We start from the raw sequence: 21,696 nt of genomic DNA, 5'->3' as shown, positions 1-21,696 counted from the left end.
GCGCAATACTGCCGACATTGCGCGTTCTCTGCGGAGGTGAACAGGTCTAACCAAGGCTCTCCCCACTGCTGAAAGACTCCTTGCGCCACCTCCGGATGGAGATACCACTTGTGATCCACTAAGCATCGATGGCTGAGTTAGTTTGCCCTGGCATTCAGAGAACCTACGAGTTGTTGAAACACCAGGGTTACGTCCTGCTGTTCCACCCATAACCAGAGACGCAGAGCCTCTTGACAAAGTGTCCACGATCTCACACCACCCTGCTTGTTGCAGTACCACATCGCGGTAGTGTTGTCTGTGAACACCTGCACTATCTTCCCTTTCACAACAGGAAAAAATGCTTTCAATGCTAGCCGCATTGCCCGGAGCTCCAGTAAGTTGATATGGAGCCCGGATTTCTTCAGAGACCAGAGGCCCCTGATCTCTGCCTCTCCCAGGTGGCCATCCCATCCCAGAAGTGACGCATCTGCCACTACTGTGAGATCTGGTTGGGGAAGGGAGAGGAGTCTGCTTTTGACCCACTAGCAGTTCACTAACCACCACTGCAGGTCTTGTGCAGTTCCCTCAGAAATCTGAACTGTGTTAGTAAGATTTCCTTGATGCTGTGCCCACTAGAACTTCAGGTCCCACTGCAGAGCCCTCATATGCCATCTGGCATGCTTGAATAACAGGATGCAGGAAGCCATGAGTCCCAACCGCCTCAGAGTCGGTCTCACCGAAATCCATGATAGAGGCCAAAACATTGGTATCATAACCTGAATATCCTGGACACGCTGTTCGTGAGGAAAAACCTGAAACTGCACTGTCCAGGACAGCTCCGATGGAAGGGAGCTTCTGAGAGGGAGTCAGATGTGACTTCGACACGTTTATAGTGAACCCCAGCGAATGCAGGAGGGCCGCAGTAGTCTGAAGGTAGGCGACGAGAGCCTGGGGCGTAGGAGCCTTTAACAGCAAGTCGTCGAGGTAGGGGAAGACTGAAATCCCTACCCTGTGCAAATGAGCTGCCACCACCCCCCATCACCTTGGTGAACACCTGAGGGGCACTGTTGAGACCGAAGGGGAGCACGGTAAACTGAAAGTGCTCTTGGCCCACCTTGAACCGCAAGTAATGCCTGTGGGCGGGCGGGATGGGGATGTGAAAATACGCATCCTGAAAGTCCAACGCTACCATCCAGCCTCCCTGGTCTAGGGCAGACAAGACCTGAGCAAGAGTAGGCTTCTTGAATTTCTCCCTTTTGAGGAAGAGATTGACGTCCCTTAAATCCAAGATAGGGCGAAGACCCTCTTTTCTTTTTGGAATCAGAAAGTAGCGGGACTAACACCCACTGCCTACTTCTGACATCGGGACCCTTTCTATGGCTCCCTTGGCCAAGAGAGCCGTAACTTCCTCATGGAGCAAGATTAAATGATCCTCCATCAGTCGTTCTTTCACTGGAGGGATAGAGGGAGAGAAAGACTAGAAGGGGAGGGAATAGCCCTTCTGTATGATCTGCAAGACCCATTTGTCCGATGTTATGGACCGCCAGTTAGGAAGATGAAATTGAATCCTCCCTTCAACTGGACGGACATGGTCTTGCAGAACCATACTAGGAGGGCTTGGGCGTTGCGGAAGAGGGAGGCTGGGTGGTGGACGACCTCTGGTTGGACCCTCTGGGTCTGAAGGTACCATGACCTTGTCCTCACACTGGATGCAGTGAGGCCAGAGGAAGGTGGCTAACCTGTGGTTGGCGTGGTACTGCGCTCCTCCCGAAGCCTCGAAAGGGACGATAGGCAGACTGCTGGCAACCAGGTGCTGAGAGGCCCAAGGATTTGGCCGTGGTTGAGAGTTCTTAAACAGCTCAAGCGCAGAGTCTGCCCTCTCACCAAAAAGGCGTGAGCCATCAAAAGGCATGTCCATCAAATTAGCATGGACAGCCCCCAAAAAGCCAGTGGTACGCAGCCAAGCGTGGCATCGAAGGGCCACTATCGAAGAAATCACCCTGCCCAGCGAATCGGTTGTGTCCAAGCCACACCGAATGGTGAACTTGGCTGCATTTTTCCCATCCTTGACAGCTTGGCTGAGAGTGGCCCGTACGCCCTCCGGGACCTGGGGCACCACCTGTGCCACTGTATCTCTTAAAGTATGGGAAAAACGGCCCAACAGGCAAGAGGTGTTTACTGACCTCAATGCCAGGCCGGAGGAAGAAAACCTCTTCTTCCCAAGTTGGTCCAGCCTCTTGAATTCCCTATCTGAGGGAGCGGAAGGGAAGGCACCAGGGGAAGTGGAGGCTTGGACCACCAAGCTCTCCGGGGTGGGGTGTTGGGTGAGGAAACTAGGGTCATTTGGAGCTGGTCGATGGCGGCGGCCAATTGTCCTATTCACAGGAGCCCCTGTGCTGGTTTGGACCACGTCCCCAGTAGGACATCTGTAAAGGCTTCATTGAAGGGTAACATCGGCTCTGATATAGCAACCACCGGATGAAGCACCTCTGTCGGGAGATTAGTCCTGACTGGCACCGTATGCAAGTCTAGGTCCAAGACCTCAGCTGCCCTACGCACCACCATAGCATACGTTGTCTCCTCCATAGCCACAGTAGGAGGTGAGAGTACACCAGCATCTGGAGGAGTATCCAGTCCACTGGCTTCTCCTACTTTCTCATATCAGTCCTGATGCTCCAGACCAGACCATACTCTAAAGGTTCCTCAGACCACTCCCGCTCCTCACCTGTGCGTGGCTGTTCATAATAAGCCTCAGGCACTGATCTGGGCCTAACCGGCGCTGTTGAAGTCGGAATCTGCGTTGTACAACGTTGTTCCGGCTCTGGATCATCAGGAATGAGGATGGGGCTTCCGCCACCAGTGGGTGCTGGTGGTGGAGGGAGCGTCGTCGTTGAGCCTGGCGCCAGAGGAGGCAGGCTGTGAGAAACCGGCGCCGGTCTAGATCCAGTATCGGATCCTGGAGCCCCCACTGGTACCGAGGCCGAAGCCTCTTGCGCCGAACCCAATGGGGCCTGTAGAAGGGTAGCCTCTTTCTAGCCTTGTTACCCCCACTTTTGGACTGTTTGTGAGTACATGTCAGGGTGTTTTCACTGTCTCACTGGAATCCTCCTAGCCAGAGCCCAGTGCTCATAGTGAAAACCCTATGTTGTAAGTGTGTTTGTTATGTGTCACTGGGATCCTGCTAGCCAGGACCCCAGTGCTCATACGTTTGTGGCCTATATGTGTTCCCTGTGTGGTGCCTAACTGTCTCACTGAGGCTCTGCTAACCAGAACCTCAGTGGTTATGCTCTCTCTGCTTCCCAAATTTGTCACTAACAGGCTAGTGACTAAATTTACCAATTATGGTAAACCCATATAATTCCCTTGTATATGGTACTGAGGTACCCAGGGTATTGGGGTTCCAGGAGATCCCTATGGGCTGCAGCATTTCTTTTGCCACCCATAGGGAGCTCTGACAATTCTTACACAGGCCAGCCACTGCAGCCTGAGTGAAATAACGTTCACGTTATTTCAAAGCCATTTACCACTGCACATAAGTAACTTATAAGTCACCTATATGTCTAACCTTCACTTAGTGAAGGTTGGGCGCCAAGTTACTTAGTGTGTGGGCACCCTGGCACTAGCCAAGGTGCCCCCACATTGTTCAGGGCAAATTCCCCGGACTTTGTGAGTGCGGGGACAGCATTACACGCGTGCACTATACATAGGTCACTACCTATGTATAGCGTCACAATGGTAACTCCAAACATGGCCATGTAACATGTCTAAGATCATGGAATTGTCATACCAATACCATTCTGGTATTGGGGGTACAATTCCATGATCCCCCGGGTCTCTAGCACAGAACCTGGGTACTGCCAAACTGCCTTTCCGGGGTCTCCACTGCAGCTGCTGCTGTTGCTGCCAACCCCTCAGACAGGATTCTGCCTTCCTGGGGTCCAGGCAGCCCTGGCCCAGGAAGGCAGAACAAAGTTTCCTCAGAGAGGGTGTGACACTCTCTCCCTTTGGAAATAGGTGTGAAGGGCTGGGGAGGAGTAGCCTCCCCCAGCCTCTGGAAATGCTTTGATGGGCACAGATGGTGCCCATCTCTGCATAAGCCAGTCTACACCGGTTCAGGGATCCCCCAGCCCTACTCTGGCGCGAAACTGGACAAAGGAAAGGGGAGTGACCACTCCCCTGACCTGCACCTCCCAGGGGTGGTGCCCAGAGCTCCTCCAGTGTGTCCCAGACCTCTGCCATCTTGGAAACAGAGGTGCTGCTGGCACACTGGACTGCTCTGAGTGGCCAGTGCCAGCAGGTGACGTCAGAGGCTCCTTCTGATAGGCTCTTACCTCTCTTGGTAGCCAATCCTCCTTCCTTGGTAGCCAAACCTCCTTTTCTGGCTATTTAGGGTCTCTGCTTTGGGGAATTCTTCAGATAACGAATACAAGAGCTCACCAGAGTTCCTCTGCATCTCCCTCTTCACCTTCTACCAAGGATCGACCGCTGACTGCTCCAGGACGCCTGCAAAACCGCAACAAAGTAGCAAGACGATCACCAGCAACATTGTAGCGCCTAATCCTTCCGGCTTTCTCGACTGTTTCCAGGTGGTGCATGCTCCGGGGGCAGCCTGCCTTCACCCTGCACCAGAAGCTCTGAAGCAATCTCCCATGCGTCGACGGAATCTTCCCCCTGCTAACGCAGGCACCAAAAGACTGCATCACTGGTCCTCTGGGTCCCCTCTCATCCCGACGAGCATGGTCCCTGGAACACAGCAACTATGTCCAAGTGACTCCCACAGTCCAGTGACTCTTCAGTCCAAGTTTGGTGGAGGTAAGTCCTTGCCTCCCCACGCTAGACTGCAAAGCTGTGTACCGCATGATTTGCAGCTGCTCCGGCTCCTCTGCACTCTTCCAGGATTTCCTTCGTGCACAGCCAATCCTGGGTCCCCAGCACTCCGTCCTGCAGTGCACAACCTTCTGAGTTGTCCTCCAGCGTCGTGGGACTCCCTTTTGTAACTTAGCGTGGATTCCGGTTCACTCTTCTTCCAAGTGCCTGCTGGAGTACTTCTGCGGGTGCTGCCTGCTTCTGTGAGGGCTCTCTGAGTTGCTGAGCACCCCCTCTGTATCCTCCTCCAAAAGGCGACATCCTGGTCCTCAGCAGCACCCAAAAACCTCTACAGCGACCCTTGCAGTTAGCAAGGCTTGTTTGCGGTCTTTCTGCGTAGGAACACCTCTGCAAGCTTCAACGCGACGTGGGACACTTGTCTTCCAAAGGAGAAGTTCCTAGTCCTTTTCTTTCTTGCAGAACTCCAAGCTTCTTCCAACCGGTGGCAGCTTCCTTGCACCTTCATCTGGGGTTTCCTGGGCTCCTGCCCCCCCCGGACACAGTCACGACTATTGCACTTGGTCCCCTTGTCTTACAGGTACTCAGGTCCAGAAATCCGTTGTCAGTGCACTGCTGGTGTTTGTTCTTCGTGCAGAATCCCCCTATCACGACTTCTGTGCTCTCTGGGGGTAGTAGCTGTGCTTTACTCCTACTTTTCAGGGTCTTGGGGTGGGGTATTTTTGTAACCCTCACTGTTTTCTTACAGTCCCAGCGACCCTCTACAAGGTCACATAGGTCTGGGGTCCATTCGTGGTTCGCATTCCACTTTTGGAGTATATGGTTTGCATTACTTTTCTTGCTCTTACTTACCTAATTTTGGTTTGTGTACATATAACTTGTGTATATTACTTACCTTCCTACTGAGGGTACTCACTGAGATACTTTTGGCATATTGTCATAAAAAGAAAGTACCTTTATTTTAATAACTGAGTATTGTGTTTTCTTATGATATTGTGCATATGATATAAGTGGTATAGTAGGAGCTTTGCATGTCTCCTAGTTCAGCCTAATCTGCTTTGCCATAGCTACCTTCTATCAGTCTAAGCTGCTAGAAACACCTCTTCTCTACTAATAAGGGATAACTGGACCTGGCACAAGGTTTAAGTACCTTCGGTACCCACTACAAGCCAGGCCAGCCTCCTACAGGGCCCCTGCTGACACCACGGGGTCCGAAGACCCACCCATGGGGTCCGAAGACCCACCCATGGGGTTAGCCCGCTCAAAAATGAGGCGCATGACTTTATAAAATTCCTTTATTTGAGAGGATGTCGCTCCAGCTCCCGGAAAGGTGGGAGAGACGCTAAGTCGGCCCTGGCAACTGCTCAGCGGAACCGTGCTCGGAACATTGACGTTCCCAAGATGCCTTGTTGGCAGACGGGCATGGCAAAGTCGACTTCTTCTTGTGCCTCTTCCCCGAGTGCCCTGAGGACCTTGAGTGGGACGAAGAGGACTTGGGGCTCCTGGAGCAGTTCCGCGACTTCCTCCTTGAGCAGGACCGTGATCTCCGAGGAGTTGCACCGATGAAGTCGACTGCCGGGCCGCCAAGAGCTTTAGAGATCGCAATCCTCAAAGCTTTCGGGCCATGGCTCGGCAGTTGGAGTACGACTTCGATTCGTAGTCCCTCTCAAGGCACTAGAGACATACCTGATGGTGGTCCGTCATGAACATGGCAGGTTGACCGGCGCCACACGGCTTGAACCCCGTCTTCCTCGCACAGATGTAAAAAAAAAAAATCTGACAAAATGTCAAAAAAGGCTTGACAAAAAAGGCAAAGGGTAGCTCGATCCCTGACCTGCACTTAACCGGCAGAGAAGGAAAAGAACTGATGTACGCACACCGGGGTGGTGCCTTTATAGGTGACCGTGACATCTTAGACGGCTCCAACGACACTGACGAAGCCATGCGGAGCCTGACGCGGATCTGAACAATGCCACCCGACGGCGTGCGCAGGGTATTGTCAGCAAGAAGATTCTGGATTCAAAGAGGACGTCAGGGAATTCAAAGGTATGGAATCTGCAGCTAGAAATCTCTATCAGATGCATGGATTACGATTCATCAACCCTACAGGCCTCTTGTTTAAAGCATGGATTTACGATTCTTTAAATCCTTACCATCCTCCTCACCTACAGCATGGATTACAATTCATCAAACCTCTACAGGCCTCCTATTGTAAAGCACGCATTACGATTCTTCAAATCCGGACAGGCATCCTATTGTAAAGCATGGATTATGATTCTTCAAAACCATACAGGCCTCTTCTTGTAAAGCATGGATTACGATTCATCAAATTCCTACAGGGCTCTTCTTGTAAAGCATGGATTATGATTCATCAAATTCCTACAGGCCTCTTGTTGTAAAGCATGGATTACGATTCATCAAGGCCCACTATTACAACACCTGTCAGCCATGTATGAAATGTAGTTGAAAGACATCAGACAGACAGGTGAGTCTGAAGATACTCAGCCTTTCTTGTACGTCAGACCATTATATTATTCAGACCCTCTGTTTGGAATCACTAAACGTAAGTCAACGTCCCTCACTATAAATCTACACACCTGCAGCTTAATTTGATTTTCTATTTCAAAATATATTTAAACTCTGATGTATCCTATTACACGCATCCTTACGAAGCCTCAAGCCATGGCCAGAAGATCAGCTTTCCTGCACTCCGGATGGGAGCAGATGTTCTCTTCTGTGGTTTGAAGTGAGAGATCGTTCGAGACATTTTGCATCTAGATTAGGCTAAAAATGTGACAAAATGAATGTGGTGCAAGGAGTGATGGGGGAACAGTTCTCTTGCTGAGCTTCTGTTTTATTTTAAGACATTTTAATGTCATTTTTAGCACAGCACCATGGGCAGCAATGCCAACCTGTTGTGAGTGGGTTTTGGCATATTGGGTCTCAGAAGATCATTTGAGAATTTAAGTTTGCCTACCTACTTAGAACCTGGCTTTCTTTGGTTGCAAGGTGTGCACATTTATCTCTCTTTAATAGTAAAGTGACAATTACTTTCCACTACTTTCTCTTCTCCGATTAGCAGCACTGGTGTTAAATTATAACCTTAGCCTTCCACAGACTCAAAATGCAGAACTTACTTTCTGTCTAAGTTCTCCTTTTAACTAGAGCTCGATACTTTGTGAGAGGTACTGGGAATCCAGAACACAAAAAGGTAAGTGCTGGCACTTTAGAACCCAAGAAATACTAGTGTTGGCACCTTGCCACCTGAGAGAAGAAAGTGCTGGCACTTTACAATCTGAGACAAAGGCATTAGAAGCAGATAATGTTTACATTATTTTTATCAGTACTAAAAATTCTCATTACAGTGCTTGACAAAGTAGCACATCAGATTACAATCCTAACTTCAGCCCACAAGTGATGCCTCTCAATGGGCACTGCCACTTACCCTTCCTTGGCATCTCCTTCAGACTTGTCTGTGGAACTTGTGGAGGAGCCGAACTCCTCATCGGAGAGGTGGCAGGCTGGAGCGGCTTCTTTCTGTTAAAAATACAATAAAACAATGCATCGAAAGGGATAAGCACACAAGACGGCCACTGTGGAAACCCCAGTTACCATCCTACGCGAGATTGGCCCCCAGTGGTGGTGGAAGGTACCTTTACTGCTGTAGATCATGGCCTTGTTAAAGTACTCTGTCTAAATGCTAAATACTTAAGTAAATAAAGAATAACCACAAGTCAAACTCCCAATGCAAACAAAAGTGTTTTCGTAGGAGGATTAAACTTAGGTTGTCAGTCTACAGAGGGGCATAGTGGCTAAACGGAGAACACGGAAAGTTATACTTTACGTTTAATAATGATGTGTGACAAACAGTAGAGGAACAATTACTAACAGCAGTTGGGAAAGTAAAGACTATATTTTCTGTAAAGCAATTAGAAAAACAATGAAGTGAAGACTGCAATGAAGCAATGATCAGAAAGCAGATGTGACGGGGGCTCGGACTAATGCCCTTTATGTGGAGACGCTACACCCAGGGCCACCTCCAGCACACTGGAGAAAGTAACTAACATCCAGCTATACAATGCAGGCTTTGCAAAGTCTGGGCCGCGTTAGTGAAACCCCCCTTTCCTCCCCAGGTATCATCAGTCTACACACAGATGCTATATATCGTACATTTCTTTTCTGGAGCAGCACTGAGTGTAAGGCCATATTAAAAGGTAACACAAGGGCTCAAAGATCTGAGGGCGGGCCCAGGGCCCAATGCACAGCGTCATGAACTGAACAGAGGAGTCTGGACAATTACTGTCATATTTCCAAAGAGGTCAGCGTTGAGGGACAGCATGACCAACAGAGTCAAAAGGCGGCTTTATCAAGAAAAACACCGGACAAGGCAAGAGCTTCATCTTGCAACAAAAAAAAAACCACCACACCGAAGACGGACCTCCATGGAGCCATCTGACTGAGAACTTGAGAAACATGAAGAAAGAAGAGAGGTGCACCAAGACGAGAAGAGAGAGCAGTGAACAAAGAGGACAAACAATACGGGCAGGAAAGAATGAAAGTGCTGACAGAGGTGAGATGGGGCAGAGGAATCCTGAAATATTTCTAGGAACGGAGGAGAAGAGGTGTGTTTAAAGAGATTAGCCAAAAGAATGACGGAAACAGCTATAGAGAGAGGGCGAGTATGACAGCGCGAAGTGTAAGAGAGCGCAACAGAGATCACATTTGTGTGAGACTGAGATGACGTGAAACCAAGAGAGAAATCATCCTGTCACAGGTGGAGGAACAGAACTGTAGAAGACAAACTTCAGACACAACTATGAGCAGGGAAGTAAAATAGAGATTCATCCAATGTGATAAAAAACACAAAGAGGAGAAGCATAAGAGGTTTAGTTGTAGCAGGAACCAAAGTCACAGGTGAGAGTGGAAAGAACATGAGACGGGAAGTGAATGGAGAAACAAGCAAATTATCAAAACTCGAAAAGAAAGAGAAAGGGTGAAAAGAAAAGAAAGAACTGGAGGAACAATGGGACAATTCAGCACTACTTTAGTGAAAGGAACATGAAGCATGAGCAGAAGAAACAACAAGTTACCTGTAACTACAGTTCATCAACTTTGATATCTTTCTAGATCCACATGTTTTAATATTACCCGTCATCAAGGGGGGGAATCCTTAGCAGTGTTTGTGAAGACAGTATTCTCTCCATTCTCTTCAAAAGCAGTGACAACAGCCACAGACTATATGCAGTCTATTCACCTCTTTATGTGACCTGAACTCTGGCCAATGAGGTGAACAGACACAGAGGTCTAACTCCTTTCATATGTGGAGCTGGTCAAGCAGAAGTGCAGTATCGGCCTCTTATCCGGAAGGCGGGCATGCTGCATGTGAATCTATGAAAGAAAGCTGCAAACTGGGATTACATGTAACTGACACGGTCATCTCTGGATCTTTCATAGATTCACTTGCTAGATCAGTGATTACCAAAGTAATACAAGCTCCACATGCGCCATTACGAAGTGGTCATGAGGCTCAGCTTAGTTAAAAAGGCTGCACAATACCACTAGTACCACTTGGGAGCCCGTCTATATGTCAAGGCAGTAATGCTTGGTGAAAGAGTGCATCGAAGCCTACGCTGCTGCTCTGCAGATGTCCACAACTGGCACTCCCGAGCAGAGCGCAGCTGCTGGGCCTCTCGTGGAGTGAGTGCAAACACTGCTTCTGAGACATCTGCTGGGTTCACTGTAGCAGGAAGTGATGTACGCTGAAATCCAATGCCCTACTAAGACAAGCAGAGCCTTGGTGGGTGTTGTCAAATAAAACAAAGAGCTGGTTTAAGTTCCTGAGTGACTTCTGTCCAAGCCTGATGTCTAAAGATCACTGGGCTCATTCACCCAGAGTGGTTGGTCGAGGAAGAAAGTTGGCTCTTTTGGTTCAAATGATATGATAAGGCCACCTTTAAAATATAAAATGGTCTGTGGTGAGAATGGCTCTAGACATTTTGATGTAAAAATATGGACACTGAATGAACAAGGTTTAAATTTCTCAAGTCCTCCTGGCGGACAGAATGGATGACACAGTGGCTCTTTTCCACAACTGCATTTGCAGAGAATATTTGTTAATGAGCATTAACAGGCATTTCAAGAGCCTCTGGTACTGTACCGAGCTCCTAAACTGATGCTTAGGGACAGTAGGAATTTTCTGAAACGAGCCTCAAATTCTTTAACCACACAAGCACAAAAACAGATGAGCTGACAGAGTTGTAAGAGACTTCAAAAAGACAGCTGAATGGGCACAGATGAATGAATACCTCAAGTCCGGGCACTTCAGATGTAAGAAAGAGTGCTTAGTATTAAGTGGGTGCCTCGCCAAAGTTATAAATTGAGCCCTAAATGCAGAATCTGTTCCATTTCAATAGGTTTCTGCAGTGGAGGCAGCCTGTGCTGCTTTCAGCATGCTCTGGCAATCAGTTCGACTGCTCAGACACCCAAACTCTAAGCCCGTGGCCCACAGGAACTATCCGCACGCTCTGAGGACGTGATGTTCGTGTCCTCTGCACTAGCTAGTAATGCGTAGGAAGCGACCACCGCTTCCTCCCATGAAGGTTAAGCAATCCATCCGCTACTTGAGCACAGTCTCTATCTCTGGTTGGTGAGGGACATCTTGCACAGCAGCTTTTTTGTGAATACTATCAGTGCCCAAAAACACTGACGTCACCGTTCTTAAAAATGAAAGTTCAAGGGGCCATTCGGGTCCTTCTCCCATCATTGTGTTTGGAACTTGGAGGCACAGCTGGTCTTCAAGCACCAATCACACTGGGAGAGGTACCGTTCAAAAAGCAAAAATCTTCCCATTCCAATTCTTCTCCTCCTGGTGGATCTCTCTTCACACAAGGATTCACCCGCGGTACCTCAAGAAGTCTGTGCTGCAGTGGAGCGGCCCAGCAGGCACCACCAACTGCTCAGCACCCCACCAAATAGCCCAACAATCTTTTGCTCAGATGCCTCCCTTAGTTTGGAATTTTATCAGAAAAGTGAACATATGCACAAAAAATGCTGACAAAAACAGGCCACACTAAAACAAACACACAAAAACAGCAGTGACATGAACAAATTTATCTACGAAAAAAATACCACATTTTTTAAAATTGTAATTTTATTTTGCGTTTTAGTGATTGTATTGAAAACTGTTTTTTTTCACGTATTGCCCTGACAGTGAAATGGCCAGGCCTGTATCAGTTTCAATAAACTTGCATTCAGAAATTAACATTTTCAATATCAAATTGCCACACAATTTGGAGGCAGAGGCATCCAACCTAGCGAGGAAGCATTTGTGACAACTATAGTCTGTGTCTTCTGAGGGGTGGGGGGCACCCCAACAGAATGTTGGGGGGCTGAGCCATCCACCAGAGCATACCAGATGGACCTGCTTTCGTCATGCACCGAGTGGCACCAAAAGAATGCCTGAGGCTAGAACACCAAGCAGATGTAAGACGTAAAGAAGAGGCATAAAACCCGGACACAGAAATTTCAGAATCATCTCCAGAATAACCGCAGTCCTCTCAGAAGTAAGAAAAGCAGTCATACCGTTCGCACCCAGTACCACTCCTATAAGGGCTAGCCTCAAATGGGGTGAGATGAGACTTCTGCCTGTTGACAAAGTCCGAGTTGTGGAGGAGAGTGAACTAAAGAAGTCTCAATTTTCACCAGCCAGTCACACAAGTATAGAAATACATGGACACATGACTGTTGCAGTGAAGCCACCACTAGCACCTCTCTAGAGATGCCTGGTGCGGGTATCAGCCTGAATTGCACAACCCTGGTACTGACTTCCAGAGGGAATATCAGACATCGCCTGTGGGCAGAGAGGATTGGCCGAATCAACAGGTTCACTAAGCGAAGGTCAAGAATGGGCCCTAAAATGAGCATTGCATCTGTTGAGGTATCTGGAACTAACAGAAGTACTGGGGCAGCTATGAGGTTTGTGCCTGGGATTAACCTGGATTATATACTGTTGATGCAACTGCCTCGCAGGGCGGCTAAGCACAGCGGCGGTGCAGTTACTGTGCTTTGTTTGAAGCATTCCCAAAAGGAGTTGGCCTTCTCTATGAAAAGCATGGGCAAGTCCATGATGGTTGTCTGACCATCTCCTGAGTGCCCAGTGGACTGTACCTAATCATGGCTGTGCAGCGTGACAACCGTGCCCCTGGATTGAGCAACGATTCCACGAAGGTTGAGGCCGCACTTCAGGATCTCTTCCGTAGGGCGGGAGTGGCCTTTTATTCCATCAGACACTCCTTCGGTGGAGTGGAGCGTTATGAGACCGGCTGCGAAAGCCTAGGGCTGCAGCTAGTGCCTCTGTCACTTTCCCCAGGTCCCCGAAACTAACTGCAGCAAGCACAGGGGCCTTGAAGAGAAACCGGGAAAGAGAGGAGTGGAGACACACGAGAAAGGGAGAAAAGAGGGAACAAGGAGAGCCAAAAATGGGTTGATGGAAAGAGAAAGGATAGAGCAAAAGAACCTGAAGTGAGCAAGGCTGATCTGAGCCTTTTTGTAATGGTTTATTTTGGTGCCACAGTTCAGCCCACTGTTTGACGACATTCAAGCTGTGTTGACCAGATAAGAAAATGGCTTGTTAATGTAGTGTGGCAGGTTGATGACTGTACGTTTTGCTAGGTCCAATAGGGCATGAACCCAGTGAACCCAGAGAGAGGGGGCTCTTGCCAGAGAAAGGACTTTACAACTCACCGGCTCTACTTTTTCAACCATCTGGTGATATCGTAAGAAAGACATTTGGGTTCAGTTTTGAGGAGGAAGCTTGGACCACAAGACATTCAGGTGAAGAGAAAGATGACAAATTCTGTGTTACCCGGAGCATGTATAAGTCATCTGCATATCTGCCTTTGGACTTCTGGGCCCAAAAAGTGTTTCTCCCATGCAGCCAGTTTCCAGATCAGTCTCATTAAAGTGGACCAAAGTCTCCAAGTCTGAGGAAGACGCCGGCTTTCGTTTAAAATGTTAGGTTTTCTTTCCACAGAGTGAGGGAGTCAATTCAAAAGCTTCTGGTGAGTTTCATACCACTGTGGTAAACTAAGAAGTTTCTTCTTCTGAAGGAGGGCCAGAGCGGTAATGACTGTCCACATCTGGTGAAGTATCAAGGCCACTTGCACTTTATAAATCCTGATCTAAACCATCAGCTGCATTATAAGGAGGGAAGAGGTCATTCGTCTTCAAGTCATTGTCTATAGGGCAGTAAATCTTAGCAATAATGTCAAGAGCCGTAGAGTCAAATACCGATAGTGCTTTCATAGGGGCTAATCTCTAAACCCTACAGATACACTCTGCAGGACGCTCCAGCATAACCTGCTTTAACCTCTTCTTGTGGCACTCAAAAGATTTCTTCTAATTTTTGAGTGGCACAGTAGTCGGGTTTGAGGGTGGCAGCTGGGCCAACATCAAAGGAGGCTTTACCGACTGGCAGCCAGTTCAAGGGCAGGCTCTGGCATCTTATGCACTAGATCCAGAGCCAATGGAGGCACAGAGCCAGGAGTCGCCAAGCCCTCAGGATCAGACTCACCCTGAACGCCCTGAACACATACAGCATCAGTGGCGGGAAGGCCTTGCCATGCCATGGGTCGGTGATGGTGCCAGGAGCAGCAGCTTCATTTATTCATCAAATGAGATAATCTCAGTTGATGAGAAAGAAACTGGTGCTGCGGAACCACGCAGACTCCAAATGGTCCCGGGTTTGGTATCACTTCCTTGCAGAAGAAGAGGTGGTTTCCTTCCTATTACTTTTTTTGTGGAAAAGTCTTTTTGCACATGATTCCTTGTCAAGAGACTTACTTTAAGGTGAAGGGGAAAGCTTTGGCCAACAATACCTCGCCTCCTGCTCACAGATGGCTTTCACATGCACTGAAGAACAGGAGTCGAAGGCCGCAAAAAAGGTCTTTGAAGCCCAAACACCACATGTTATGCGGAGGGGCTGGTTAGGGCAGTCTCTTTCAGCAGCTGCAAGAGGATTTACATCCTGAAACCTTAGGTGTAGACAAGCAGCTTAGTTGCAGAAAAATACTGCAGATGTTTTATCGGTGATGCTCTGAAAGCACTCAAGACCCTCGGCAAGAAGGAACCAAAACGAGCACGCCTGTTGGAATACAGCAGAGCTTAATCCGAGCTGGTGATTGCAGGTGGGTTCCACTAGCACTCTTTGGGGACCGGAACTTATGTTTAGTCATCAGACTTTGACCCAGAACAAGAGAGAGAAAGTCAGCAAAGGGGCAAATGAGGAGGAAGAGAAAGACTGCAAAACTGGGACAAATGTAGAAACCAGAGATGAAAAGAGCCTCCAACAGTGAGATAAAGGGGCAGGGTGAGTCTGAAGGTAGAAGAAATAGGCTGAGGTGAAATACAGCCTCTGTATTCAGCAACACTGACATCTGTCGCTGGGGCCAGTAGGCTTCTGAGAAACATCTGGGCCCTGGCTCTTATTTTACAAATCAATCAATGGAGCCTAGTATGCTCCAATATTGTCACGTCCGGTGCGGGGGATTCGCAGCTGAAGCCGCATGGGCCACCTCATGGTGCCAGAAAGCTACTGCTGGAGAAAACTTCCAGACGGGTCCTGGCGCCCGGAGGGATAATCATAAGGTGAGGAATTAGGAGGAAGGTGTATCCATTGGATCTTCAGCAGGTTTCTAAACTGGAGCTGGTTCTGATGTGAGTCTGCAATCAAGTGCACGGATCTATGAATATTTTAGGCAGCTTACAAAACAACTTGTGTATTAAACTTAACTCTAGGCTCTACAGCGTAGTCAAAGCCGAGCTTATTACACAGTGTTTTGCTGTAACCGTTCACTGCGTAGTTCAATTAGAACAAATGACATTGAAAGAAGACTCTGCAGGAGCTTTTCTGAAGGTATTAATGTCAGAAACACACGCGCTGTTTGGAGTCACCAAAGATCAACTGACACCGTGAACATCATGTGCTGGTGAAATGCATTCTTTTCAGAGAATCTTTGTAGACTATAAATATATACTTTTCTACTAGAAAATGCATTTAATTCTTTAAAAGTAAAATATTTTTTGAGAGACTATTGTAGATTGTTTGCCAATTTTTGTTTGATTTCCCTTTCTAAAAAAACCCCACAATTTTAATTTTAAAAAGTCACTACAATAAGAAAAGTGTCAGACAGAGAAAAGGAGGGCATGGTAACCAGATATACATTGCTGTCAGAGACTGGGAAAATGAGATTTCCCCTCTAAGGGAGGACTTCCAGCGGTATCCAATGAGGCCCAGCACAGACCTTTGCTCCAGTCTTTCCTGAATGGAGACTTAAGATCCTGTCCTTTACGCTGGCCCTGTTTGTGTTCTTCCACCTGGGAGGAGGGAGGATTGCATACGTTTTCTATGAAGATTACCCTGAAAGACAACTATGATTCCAGGTAAGTGACCTTTCCTTCTCCTACTGGAGATCTCCACTGATACTCACAACAGGCAAACAGAATATCATCTCAAACATCAGGTGTTGGAATAAAAAAGAAATATCAGCATCTAACCAAAGAGACTGCGCATGGAGACCTGCCCACCTGATTATCCACTCTGGAATCAGGATCAAAACCCTAGTATATGGATGTGTGGACTGGTCACCATGTGGCTGCTTTACATAATTTCGATACAGAAATGTTCCTGAGATAAAAACCAGAGCCTATGTTTGGAAAAAACATGAGTGAGCCTTCATGACTACCTTGTTGCTATGGAGTGCTGAATACGGTGCGTGGGAAGGGTCAAGGCAGATGTAATCGCTACTAGGAAAGAAACCTTCCACAAATTATGCTTCAAGGAGGCCTTAGGAAGAGGTTCTAATGCGGGTCGTATGAGTTTTGAAGGTATACATTGAATTTCCAGGTACAAGAAGGTCTTCTGACTGGAGGGAAACTTTTTTAATCTCTTCCAGAAATTCTTTAACAGGGAACATAGAGTAAGGGGTTTGTTAATGACATTTCCTGTAAGCCTTAGTAGCAGCAAGATGTACCTTTCATGAAGGGAACAGAAACCCTAATGAGGCCAAATAAACAAGGACGTATGGCTTCTTCTTGCACTTCAGTGCACCAATGTTTTTCTCAATACACCAGATGCAGAATCTCTTCTGACTGAAACCCCCAGTTATCTCTAGAAGGTGGGTGCAGGGTGCCCATTAGAAGGTCCTTCCAGTCCCTTGGAAGGTTCAAACGTCCATATTATATCGGTTCAGGAGCCAATATGCCACATTCAAGGATGCTAAGTGAGAGCTCTTGGCCCTTGACCTTTAGGAGGACTTCCAGCCTGCACGGACGCCTCAAGTGGTCACTCTGAACGGTGAAAATCATTGAACCTCATTGGCGGTGCCATTATGGTTCTTCGACAATCATCCTTCCACCGGAGCATGTCCGCTCGAGGATTTCTGATGGACTTAAGGGTACTGGAGGAAAAGTATCAAAATAGCCTGATCATTCAATCAAAGTAGCAGTCCCTTTTGTCCCTGGGTGGTACCTGGAGCCGAAGTCTGGGCATTTCCTGGTTTCTGTGAAAAGATCTAGTTGCAGATAACTCCAAGAACCGGTGAGGTCATGCAGTACTTCATCATTTATAACCCACTCATGAGTCTCCTGAAAAATCCTAATAAGTGAATCGGTTTCTGAATTTTGTACAACTGTAAGGTTAAGTGTTGATGAGCCATTTCTAAATTTCCTGTGCTTAGAAAGACAGCAACCTAAAATATACTGTGAAATTTGCTTTATTTGTAAAGAAAAAATGTCATGTATTGTATTCTGTTGTATCAATACTTTGTGAAATGCTCTGGGGCCTTAAACATGGGCAGGACAAGTCATTGCTTCAAATTATCAATGGAGAGCCACAACGGTGGGATCTCTGTTGAGAGCCACCTATTTCATATTGGAGTCAGGTTGCGAGGTCAAGCTTCTATCAGAGCTGCTGTGATGGTCAGTTTATATTACATAAAAACTGTGATACGTTCTTAAAACAAAACAATCGTAATGTCTGGCTCTTAACACAGGACAGTTGAGATGCCATGTTCTTAGCCCAGGACACTTGTGATGTCACAGCTAGCCGACGACACAGAAAGCTATGGGAGCCAATAATTAAGTAATATTATGCAAGGGGGGCGAGGTATTGATTAGGTGTGATAAAGAGGTCCCTTCTTGCATAATATTAGTCAGTAACTCCTCAACATCAAATGGCCTCCAGGATGTTTATGTTTGAACAACACACTTAAAAGGTCAAGGAAGGTTACTGTGAAACAAACGGGAGGGACTCATGGAAAGCTAATGAAATCCCCCTGTTCTAGACACAGCTACACATGACAAAAGGCTCACAAAGATGCGTATACCTGCCGGACTGCGAGCTGCGGCGAGGACCGGCTCTTCGGGATGTGTTCATTCTCCAGGTGAGGTGTTGATTCAGAGTATGAGCTTTGGGAAGAAGCTCTGGTAATCCGAGGAGCTGAAACAAAGATGATACGGGTAGATTTGTATAAATCCTGTGTAATGGACAGTGAGAGAGGCTCATGGTAAGAGCATGGCAGAAATCAGTCAGAACCAATGTCTGCATGAATCACCAGATCTCAGAGACGTCTCATTTGTGGATTCCTCTCCGTGGACCTTCCTCTCTTGTGCTTGAATAAAAAGGGAAGACCTTTACTCGGACCATATTCAAGCCCGTGGCAGAGGCGAGATTTGGAGGGAGGAGACATGTTGAGTAGCAGAGACTGTAGCATTGATACCATTTGAAATTCAACCCTTCAATTGTTTTTTAAAGACTAGAGAGACAAAATAAGTAACTTTCAAAAATATCTGTTTACTAAGTTTTTGCAGTTAGAGAGGCATCTGAAAACGCCTGATAACTTATTTTTCTCACACGAAAATTGACAGTTTCTCCTGCACTTTTATTTTTTGGCCAACTTTAAATTCCATCCTGCTCACTATTGCTGAAATAATATTCAATAACATATTTACTAAAACAAAACTTGATCCATAATCATAAATTAAAAGTTACGGTAAAATACATAACGTACTAGTTCTCAACAGAATTTGCATGAAATAGATGTAAGCCCCACGATATTAGTGAATCCATCAAAGGTGCTTCATTCTGACACAGATTATTGCAAACCACCAAAGAAGCCTGTACACGGAGTGAGACCTGGGTAATATGGGACGCGCTTGGGTGTGAGTGGGCGCTGCTGTTCATCAGCGAAAAGAAGAACTCTTTGCCTCCAGTAAGAGTCTTGAAGGGTATCTGCATAGTTACCTATGGTGAAGGTCGCAAATCCACTTTAACCCCCTTTAGACAGCCACATAGATGTAGCGGCGTGTAATCCAACGCGACAAGCATTTGGGGACAAAGGATTCTTCTTGATGTTAATGAACAGCAGCCTGACTCGCCCCCAAGCGCATGCGCATACAGGATGATTTTCCCCACATGCCCTGAACTTGTTACAGGCCGCAACCTCACCCTGTCTGTCACCCCTGTCCTGAAGACGACCTCTGGTCATGAAGGTTGAAACGCCGTCGACATGTACCAGCTATGTTTGGATTTTTAATATATGACATGATGTTGCTTTATTGTTACTGGATTTAAACAACTCATGCATAACATTCTTGTGAATTATTTCCATTGCGCTGGGTCATCCTATTTGTTTGTGTGTTTCACTTGTGCCGTTTAAATGTATTTCTCACGAGCACAATGTGTTCACCTTGCACTCAGGACACACTTCAAGAGCATGGTTGATGTTGCATGATAACCCTGGAAGCATATTGCTATGCCTCTGTTAATAATATATCTGCATCTAACCAAAAAGTTGAGACTACATGTTTTTATGTTTCGTGCATAATTTCTTTCTTTTTTTGTGCTCGTCTAATGAGTCCCATTGAGACACAGTTACATGATATCATCCTGACAGAAGCGCCACTAATGCCGGCAGGAATGCCCCTTGGTTGAACCTTTCCCATGTGCTTGGTAACAGCTCTCATCTGTGCTCTCTGACGCCCCTTGGTTTTGGGTACAACCTCACCTGTGTGCTTGGCATTGGCTCTTGTCTGTGCTCTCTGACGCCCCTTGGTTTTGGGTACACCCTCACCTGTGTGCTTGTTATCAGCTCTCGTCTGTGTTCTCTGATGCCCCTTGGTTTCAGGTACACCCTCACCTGTGTGCTTGGTATCCGCTCTTGTCTGTGCTCTGATGCCCCTTGGTTCTTGGTACAACCTTTACATGTGCTTGGTATCGGCTCTCGTCTGTGCTCTGTGATGCCCCTTGGTTTTGGGTACACCCTCACCTGTGTGCTTGGCATCGGCTCTCGTCTGTGCTCTCTGGTGCCCCTTGGTTTTGGGTACACTCTCACCTGTGTGCTTGGCATCGGCTCTCGTCTGTGCTCTCTGATGCCCCTTGGTTTTGGGTACCCCCTCACCTGTGTGCTTGGTATCGGCTCTCGTCTGTGCTCTGATGAGCCTTGGTTCTTGGTACAACCTTTCCCATTTGCTTGGTATCAGCTCTCGTCTGTGCTCTGTGATGCCCCTTGGTTTTGGGTACACCCTCACCTGTGTGCTTGGTATCGGCTTTCATCTGTGCTCTGATGCCCCTTGGTTATGGGTACACCCTCACCTGTGCGCTTGGTATCAGCCCTCGTCTGTGCTCTGACGCCTCTTGGTTACGGGTACACCCTCACCTGTGTGCTTGGTATCAGCTCTCGTCTGTGCTCTCTGACACCCCTTGGTTTTGGGTACACCCTCACCGGTGTGCTTGGTATCAGCTTTTGTCTGTGCTCTGATGCCCCTTGGTTCTTGGTACAACCTTTCCCATGTGCTTGGTATCAGCTCTCGTCTGTGCTCTGATGCCCCTTGGTTCTTGGTATAACCTTTCCCATGTGCTTGGTATCGGCTCTCGTCTGTGCTCTCTGACGCCCCTTGGTTATGGGTACACCCTCACCTGTGCGCTTGGTATCAGCTTTTGTCTGTGCTCTGATGCCCCTTGGTTCTTGGTACAACCTTTCCCATGTGCTTGGTATCAGCTCTCGTCTGTGCTCTGATGCCCCTTGGTTCTTGGTACAACCTTTCCCATGTGCTTGGTATCAGCCCTCGTCTGTGCTCTGACGCCACTTGGTTACGGGTACACCCTCACCAGTGTGCTTGGCATCAGCCCTCGTCTGTGCTCTGACACCCCTTGGTTTTGGGTACAACCTCACCTGTGTGCTTGGTATCAGCTCTGGTCTGTGCTCTCTGATGCCCCTTGATTTCGGGTACACCCTCACCTGTGTGCTTGGCATCAGCCCTCGTCTGTGCTCTGACACCCCTTGGTTTTGGGTACACCCTAACCTGTGTGCTTGGTATCAGCTCTGGTCTGTGCTCTCTGATGCCCCTTGATTTCGGGTACGCCCTCACCTGTGTGCTTGGTATCAGCTTTTGTCTGTGCTCTGATGCCCCTTGGTTCTTGGTACAACCTTTCCCATGTACTTGGAATCAGCTCTCGTCTGTCCGCTCTGTGACGCCCCTTGGTTATGGGTACACCCTCACCTGTGTGCTTGGTATCAGCTCTTGTCTGTGCTCTCTGATGCCCCTTGATTTCGGGTACACCCTCACCTGTGTGCTTGGTATCAGCCCTCGTCTGAGCTCTGACGCCACTTGGTTACGGGTACACCCTCACCTGTGTGCTTGGCATCAGCCCTCGTCTGTGCTCTGACACCCCTTGGTTTTGGGTACACCCTCACCTGTGTGCTTGGTATCAGCTCTTGTCTGTGCTCTCTGATGCCCCTTGATTTCGGGTACGCCCTCACCTGTGTGCTTGGTATCAGCTTTTGCCTGTGCTCTGATGCCCCTTGGTTCTTGGTACAACCTTTCCCATGTGCTTGG

The 21,696-nt window shown here is 47.8% G+C and overlaps 1 protein-coding gene across 2 annotated transcripts in view; it reads right to left on the bottom strand.

Moving 5' to 3' along the window:
- The window catches only part of NEK4 (NIMA related kinase 4), a 278,829-nt gene that overhangs the window by 91,302 nt on the left and 165,831 nt on the right, over nt 1–21,696 (bottom strand). For both annotated transcript variants that reach the window (XM_069206063.1, XM_069206064.1), the window contains 2 exons: nt 18,186–18,298; nt 8,249–8,340 (listed from right to left, as the gene is read on the bottom strand). In XM_069206063.1, the coding sequence (XP_069062164.1) occupies nt 8,249–8,340; nt 18,186–18,298 (205 nt within the window). The remainder of the gene's footprint in view (nt 1–8,248; nt 8,341–18,185; nt 18,299–21,696) is intronic.

The sequence above is a fragment of the Pleurodeles waltl genome, chromosome 9, assembly GCF_031143425.1.
Source record: "Pleurodeles waltl isolate 20211129_DDA chromosome 9, aPleWal1.hap1.20221129, whole genome shotgun sequence".
NCBI lineage: Eukaryota > Metazoa > Chordata > Amphibia > Caudata > Salamandridae > Pleurodeles > Pleurodeles waltl.
The sequence above is the reverse complement of the archived record's forward strand: the minus strand, read 5'-3'. Positions and strand labels throughout refer to the sequence as shown.